The sequence below is a fragment of the Harpia harpyja genome, chromosome 5, assembly GCF_026419915.1.
Source record: "Harpia harpyja isolate bHarHar1 chromosome 5, bHarHar1 primary haplotype, whole genome shotgun sequence".
NCBI lineage: Eukaryota > Metazoa > Chordata > Aves > Accipitriformes > Accipitridae > Harpia > Harpia harpyja.
In genome coordinates, this window is record NC_068944.1 from 40,525,469 (window position 1) to 40,533,640 (window position 8,172).

The 8,172-nt window shown below is 48.9% G+C and overlaps 1 protein-coding gene across 1 annotated transcript in view; it reads right to left on the bottom strand.

The window, feature by feature from the left end:
* LOC128142285 (cytochrome P450 7B1) overlaps positions 1-7,951 on the bottom strand; it is a 132,734-nt gene extending 124,783 nt beyond the window's left edge. The window contains exon 1 of the mRNA XM_052788244.1: positions 7,632-7,951. Coding sequence (XP_052644204.1) covers positions 7,632-7,726 — 95 coding nt within the window. The 5' untranslated portion in view covers positions 7,727-7,951. The remainder of the gene's footprint in view (positions 1-7,631) is intronic.
* Positions 7,952-8,172: the final 221 nt, after the last annotated feature.

Consider the following 8,172-nt stretch of genomic DNA (forward strand, 5'->3'; position numbering starts at 1 on the left):
GTAGGAAGCAGAACCCAAGATGTACATGATACACAGGCTCCATATCAGAAGGATGAGAAGCAGCGCTGAAAAAAAATAAGAAAAAGAAAAACCTGTCTTGGGACACGCTATCGTGCAAGACCCACCATGTAACAGCTCTCCAGGTCTATTAGTGCTGTAAGAGAACCCAAAAGCCCGTGAATTGACTCTTGTACATCTTGAGAAGGCTATGGGTTTGCTTACTTTGTTTTATTCAACCTTCACTAAGCTCTTACCAGAACAAGCAAGCAGAGAAGTAAACTTCCACCACATCTTGGCACAGCAGTGAACAGTTGACAGAAAACCCAAGTGCAATGGTGAGAAAGAAAGGTTTTTTAAGGCTACTTAAGAAACAGAACTGTTACTTTTCTGCCTTAAACAATTTCAGTCTTCAGTCCTAATCTTTTCAGAGTGGAGTAAGAGTGGACAATGACATTAAACAAAAGGAGGTCATGAAAATGCATGGACTCCCTAGAACTCCAACAAAAAGGATGGAGAAAAAGGCCTCTGTAGAAAGCCAAGGTGAGAAGGGAGAGGCTAGATTTTTCTGGTATCCTTCTATCTGTCCTTCCTGATGTTCCCTCCAACTGAAAACTACCTTAACATATTGCCTAAATTAGCAGAAGTGGTAAAAAAGACAGGCTGATGACATCTTGTGAACTACAATTCGCTTGGTAAGAGAGCTGTTAGCAAGCTCACAGCTTGTCACAGAGAAGGATAAGATGTTCTTGAAGGCAAAGACGAAATCTATATTCTTTTCAACAATATCTATCTGGGTTCAGGAGAGCAATTTTTTGGGAAAGTATCTTAGATGAATGTGATTGTGTAGATTGGAGGTATTTTAGAGGACAGAATAAAAGAGAAAAATGAAGGACACTTGGCTCCAACAAGGCTTTAAATCCGTAATGCAGGCAATAGCAAAATCCTTTCTGAGAAATTTATCAAGTAATTCTTATGTTGACTTTAATCTGCAATTATACTGTTTAAGTTTTTTTATACCATGTTCTGATGCATTAGAAACTGGTCAGAAATAATATATTAGAACGTACGTGCCCCATCTAACCCAGCATGGGAATTCCTATACTGCTGTACAGTAAAACCCACACAGGTTACATGTGCCATATATTGTATTATTCCTCGCAAGCAATCTTGACTGTGAAGACCATTCATAATAATTAAAATACCAACCTTATCAACCTATAGAGTTGCAGAGGGAAAAATTTTTACAAACCCCTTCATCGGTGTAGCTCACATAGGACGTGTGTTAACTTTCCAAGCAGACATAAACATTTCATGAGTATTTCAAGGCTGGGTCTGTATCTTCTTTATGTGACAAACTTTGGGATGCAAACTTCAGGACAGCAGGATCCAATTTCAATGGATAAATACGGATGCAACGGTCTTTGCTCCACTTCTCTCCACTGTCTCCTTCCCCAAAGCCGGTGGTTTTAATTTGTGGTCAGCCTGAGCCTCTTCCCCTTCCCCCTAATTTGCAGCGTCTGCCCCGCAAGGAGGGAGGCAGAGAGTCTCCCAGCCTTCTCCCCAAACTGCTGGTTACAATTTGTGATCATTTTCAGTCATGGACATGCGATAAAAACTAGCAACCAAAAATAAGCATCAATTTGAGCAATTGACACCTATAGAAGTCACTAGGAGCCAACCCTGTTGATCTCGAGGGCCCTTCCCTGACTTGGGCAGCATGACTGCTGGAAGACAAGCAGGAGTTGGCTTCACCTGCCATCTCACCTCCCGCTCCATGAGACTGTGCACAGTTAGCAGAAAAACAGTTTGAAAACAAAAGAAACTATAAAGCTGGGGCTGATTTAGACATTTTATGAAGACAACAGAGAATAATCTGTACAATCTCCAGGATAGGAAGTCATCAGGTTGTGCCACAGCAGAAATACTTTTGTGAGGCGGCACAAAGGAAGCTCTCTCTGGAGAAAATACATTCCCCAGCAAACAGCATAGATAGGCTTTTCTTCATTAACCAGTAAGAGGGAGATCTTTCGGTAGCATGCAGAAGGCACTGAGCCTCATTTGACATTGAAGTTTAACTCAAAATAAAATTTTCTGTGATTAAGGAAACTTTTGTTCTACTTCTGTTTCTTCACCATCTGTGATACGAAACCTGGCAAAGACTCCAATTAGTTTCCTTTGTGTTATTACTGCCACCAGCACTCAAAAGCTAAACATTTATACAAAAGGAAAATCCTCTTCCTCTCTTTCCTGTCTCCAAAGAGTAGAGCTAAATAATAAGAAAACCTGTACTGAACTCACCCTGAAATCTCGTAATGCCAGATTACACCAACCGTGCTACAGAATAAGGCAATGGCAGATTAAGCCAACACAACACCTCCCCTGACAAAATCTTTTCTCCAGTAATGAGCACTCGGCCTGAGAGGAAACAAAGCAGAAGCACCTCACACCAAGAAAAGTGAAATCCTGCAACACCTGCTTAAGGAACATCAGGGATGGATTTGGGGAGTTTCCTTCTCTGGGACCTACAAACCCTCATTACGCTCCTGGACACGGAACTCTCAGAGCCACGTAGGTGGTTGTGCTTCACCTCAATCAAGCAGGAAAGAGGCACCATCCGGCAAAACAAACTTGCCAAACTCCAAAGTGCAAGTTAGCACTTTGTGGCGTTTACTTACTTAAACTCTTCATTTATGTATACACACATCTGACTACTGTTGCTATCCTGATGGAACCCATGCAGGGCTGTCGCCAAGATGTTAAATTTGATTATTCTGGTAAAGTTTATCTTGGTACATTAAACACAACAATCCCCTTATACAGAGTTTGCACACTGGTACAAGCATACCAACATTAGGGCAACATATTAATTTCTATAAAAACACATGCATAGGTGAAGTAGCAACATTTTCTCTAGCATAGCCAAGCCCTACAAAACCAGAGTTGTTCACGTTTTTGTCCAAATGGATATGATCTGTGGCCAGGAGTACAACCTTGACTTTGGCATTTATTCACACAGTAATTTGCCAACAGCCTTTATGTCAACAGGCTCCGAAATGGGTTTTGTGGATTCCTGAGGGGGGTATCCCTGCCTGCTCCTGAGTTTGTTAGATTCAAATGGAATCATAGAATCATAGAATCATAGAATCATTTCGGTTGGAAAAGACCTTCAAGATCATCAAGTCCAACCATTAACCATGCCCCCTAAACCATGCCCTGGAGTACCCTATCCACTCACTTTTTGAATACCTCCAGGGATGGTGACTCAACCACTTCCCTGGGCAGCCCATTCCAATGTTTGACAACCCTCTCAGCAAAAAAATTTTTCCTAATATCTAACCTAAATCTCCCTTGCCTCAACTTGAGGCCATTTCCTCTTGTCCTATCTCCAGACACCTGACAGAAGAGACCAACACCCACCTCACTACAACCCCCTTTCAGGTAGTTGTAGAGAGCGATAAGGTCTCCCCTCAGCCTCCTCTTTTCTAGACTGAACAACCCCAGATCCCTCAGCTGCTCCTCATAAGACTTGTGCTCAAGGCCCCTCACCAACTTGGTTGCCCTTCTCTGGACACGCTCAAGCAGCTCAATGTCTTTCCTGTAGTGAGGGGCCCAAAACTGAACACAGTACTCGAGGTGCGGCCTCACCAGTGCCCAGTACAGGGGAACAACCACCTCCCTGTTCCTGCTGGCCACACTGTTCCTGATACAGGCCAGGATGCGATTGGCCTTCTTGGCCACCTGGGCACACTGCTGGCTCATATTCAGCCGGCTGTCAACCAGTAAGCCCAGGTCTTTCTCTGCCGGGCAGCTTTCCAGCCACTCTTCCCCAAGCCTGTAGCGCTGCATGGGGTTGCCGTGACCGAAGTGCAGGACCCGGCACTTGGCCGTGTTAAACTTCATACAATTGGCCTCAGCCCATCGATCCAGCCTGTCCAGATCTCTTTGTAGAGCCTCCCTACCCTCAAGCAGATCGACCCTGCCTCCCAACTTGGTGTCGTCTGCAAACTTGCTGAGGGTGCACTCAATCCCCTCATCCAAATCATCAATAAAGATATTAAACAGAACAGGGCCCAACACCGAGCCCTGGGGAACACCACTCGTGACCCGCCGCCAGCTGGATTTCACCCCATTCACCATGACCCTCTGGGCTCGGCCATCCAGCCAGTTTTTCACCCAGTGAATAGTGCACTTATCCAGGCCACAAGATGCCAGCTTCTCCAGGAGTATGCCATGAGAGACAGTATCAAAGGCCTTGCTGAAGTCAAGGTAGATAACATCCACAGCCTTTCCCTCATCCACTAGGCAGGTCACCTGGTCATAGAAGGAGATCAGGTTGGTCAAGCAGGACCTGCCTTTCATAAACCCATGCTGACTGGGCCTGATTCACTGCTTGTCCTGGACTTGCCATGTGAGTGCTCTCAAGACAAACCGTTCCATAATCTTTCCCAGTACCGAGGTCAGGCTGACAGGCCTGTAGTTCCCCGGATCCTCCCTCCGACCCTTCTTATAAATGGGAGTCACATTGGCAAGCCTCCAGTCCTCTGGGACCTCCCCTGTTGACCAGGAACGCTGATAGATGATGGAGAGTGGCTTGGCAAGGACCTCTGCCAGTTCCCTCAGTACTCTTGGATGGATCCCATCAGGTCCCATAGATTTGTGAGTGTCCAGATGGCGTAACAGGTCCCTAGCTAATTCCTCCTGGATTAAGGGGGGTATGTTATGCTCTTCATCCTTACCTTCCAGCTCATGGGGTGGAGTACCCTGAGGATGACTGGACTCACTATTAAAGACTGAGGCAAAGAAGGCATTAAGTACCTCGGCCTTTTCCTCATCACTGGTTGCTACGTTCCCTTCTGTATCCATTAAAGGATAGATATTCTCCTTGGGATTCTTTTTACTGTTAACATATTTGTAAAAACATTTTTTGTTGTCCCTTACACTAGTGGCCAGATTTAGTTCCAGCTGAGCTTTCGCCTTTCTAATTTTCTCTCTGTATGATCTAACAAGATCCCTGTACTCCTCCCAAGTTGCCCGCCCTTTCCTCCAGAGATGATAAACTCAAGAAAGAAAGGAAGAAAGGGAAAGAAGAAATCTGACACATGGAGGACACACGGGAATGGATAAACAGATAAGGGTCAGTTAAGCAAGGGGAGATCACAAACTTGTACCAAATCTGAGGAGCATGAACTAAGCCTTATCCCCATTTTTTAATCCACTGCACCCTTAGTATGGCTTTTCTTCAGGCAGATCAGAAATGACTGCTGAAGGCAGTCAGGCTGCTGCCAGGCATCTCTCCGGACCGTGCACAATTTCTTTTCTTCCTTTATGCTAAAAAAAAAAAAGAAATTAACTGCACATTTTACTGGAACGGGATAGCACTTCAACACCAGCACCTTAAGCTGAGGGCTGTACTACACAGAGCTTGATGGGTTTTTCCACTTTTTAATTCCAGTTGCTTTCATATTAGTGCTTTGTACACTTCTTTGAGAAACAGCACAGGATTTAAAGAAGTAGTTTATTAATCAGACAGCAGTTTGGCTTTTTGGGCAAGCCGGTATGCTTTCTTGCTGAGGCCTCCTGCATAACAACATTCTGTTGTGGCACAAACGTCCAAACAATTTTGATATAGACACTAAAGAGCTGACTTTAAAAACTCTACAGCCACAAGGGTTATGAAAATAATTCAAAATGTGTTCTCTGATCCTTTTTCCCTACCACTCACATCTGGCTGAAAACTTCACAAGCCAGAGCTTTGCCTGTTTCCATTTTCAAAAATTCAGTCTTTTACAATCCTACTAGAATTTCTACTAATGGCAGGCATAATTTTACAGTATGACTGAGCCAGTGTAACAGCTTCTAGCCCTAAAATGACACCCAATCCCTTTTAGCCTGGCCATGTCCTTACTGCTCCCCTTTTCTTTTCTGTGCTGACCTCCTTTAGGGAGCTAACCTTCCAGGAAACTAAATCTATCAAAAAAGTAGTTTTTTGCTGGTTTAATTCCCAGAACCAGCTCACAGGGGGTCAGATAAGCAACAGGGAGGAGGAAGAGGAGGAGGACTGAGCAGTTGAGCAGCAGCTATCTATTCAGTAAGCTGAGCTAAAACACTAAGCCCCATCCTAAGCTACTCTGTCAAGTAGTTTGTCTTATGGCATGACTCCACTGGAACATTGGGATGGATGCCTTCCACTTAAGGGATGAATTGGGCTCTCTACCTCAAATCACATTAATAATGGTTCCAAAACAGATGTAATGGAAATAAACCATCTCTGTTTACAGTAACAAGAATCTTCACTCTTTTTCTCTGTTACTCCATTCACTCTATACATGGTCCCAAAGTTAGTGTTATAGGTCTAAAACACTGCCATACTGACTTTCTCACTCTTCTTTAGAGGCTAGTACCGCAACTTCTTTTTTGCATTTGTATGTCTACACCTTCCAAAAATAACTTTAATGATTAGGAAAAGCAACTGTTTACTATTTAGAATAAATTTAGTATTTGCTATGCATTTCATTATGTGATTAAAAAGAATAAGCAAACAATACAGTGAATACTGATCCCTCCCCTTCTTCACTCCTCCTCCACTAAGCCTTTACACACATTTATTCATCAGCTGCGGAACAGACACTGAAGAGCATCAAGTACTGGCAATGCAAGTGAAAAATACCTGGGAAAAAGTTAGCATATAAAGAAACAGGTATTGTTCAGACACAGGAAGAATAGTTCCAGATAGTGCTTCTTTCCGCCCAAAACTTCTGCAACTTCTACTTAAGAGTGTCCCAAAATACGTGCGTACCTTCTGGGAAGCCTTAGGGCGTATGGTTGAAAGAAACTAAAGGCCACACCGTCTGAGACACTAGCAAAAGTCACCGAAATGCCCACGACCCGAGTTCTAGGGGCTTACACTACTGTCAGCTGCTCATCACAGAGAAAAGTGGCAGCAGAGGGCCGATGTTGCAACCCAGCAGCAGCATTTGTCCCCCCTGCCTCAGTAGATAAGGTCAGTGCACCTTGGACTCCACGGGAAGGTTGTCAGGTGCCGTACAGGGTCCCTTTTGCTACCCACGGCGCACAAGTAACATTCAAGTTTTTAGCAAACCTAAGGGTCACTTATATTCACACACCAAACTGCCAGGGGCCAGCCTATGCGCTTCGCGCACCCCTTGTTTTGGAGCACGCACTTCCTCGTACCCACGGGAGGCGAGGCCAGCCTGCCCGGGCGCTCCGGCCGCGCCGAGCACCCACCTGCGAACGGCGGCCCCCACCCGCCGGCCGGGAGAGGAGAGGAGCCGCCGCCGCCCGCAGCCCCGCACCAGCCCCGGCTCTCCCTCGCCCCCGGCCGCAGCCGCCGCACCGGAGCGGAGCGGTGCCGGGGCCCCGCCGCCCCGGCGCTCGCCTCAGCCGCAGCGGGGGGCCGCGGCCCGCCATCCCCCGGCGCCCCGCCGAGCCCGGCCCGGCGGCGGCGGCGGGCGCTGATAGGGCTTCCCGGCGCGGAGGGGCGGGCGGAGGGAAGCGCGGCCCAATGCGCGGCTCGGCGGCGCGGCTCCCGCCTCGCAGCCCCGCTCCCCCGGCGCGGCCGTGAAGGAATGCGGCGGCCGCCCCCCGCCCCGCCGCCCCCGCCGCCCCGGTACCTCTTCCTCCTGCAGAGCACGCACACGGCCCAGAGGAGCAGGGCGGCGGCGGCCGCCCCGCCGTAGGTGCCCAGTTGCAGCGCGTCGGGGCCCATGCCGGCAGCGCTCGCCTCGGTGGCCGCTGGTGCCTCACCGTCGCCGGCGTTGAAAGTTTCGCCCGTCCTCCCGCTCCCTGCAGGAGAGGCGCCCCGCCGGCCGGCCCTCCCCCGCCCACCCCGAGCCCAGGGGGCTGGGTTTGGCCGCTCGGAGCCGGACTTGGCGAGCGGGCCCGGTGCGACCCGGCCGGCTCCTCCCCGGGGAGCGCCTGGAGTGGGGAGGGTCGCGCCCGCCCGCCCCCGCGGCCTCCCGGCGGCGGAGGGGAAGCCCCGGCCTCCGGCTTGCGGGGAAAGGCTCCGATGCGGCGGAAAGGTCCCGGGACGGAGCGCGGGGAGGGGGATCCCGGGGCCATCCCACCGCGCCGGAAAGCGGCCCCCGCCCTCCGGTCCCCTTCAGCCCTCCCCGCACCCCGAGCGGGGCTCGGTGCCCCCCCGGAGCCGGCCTC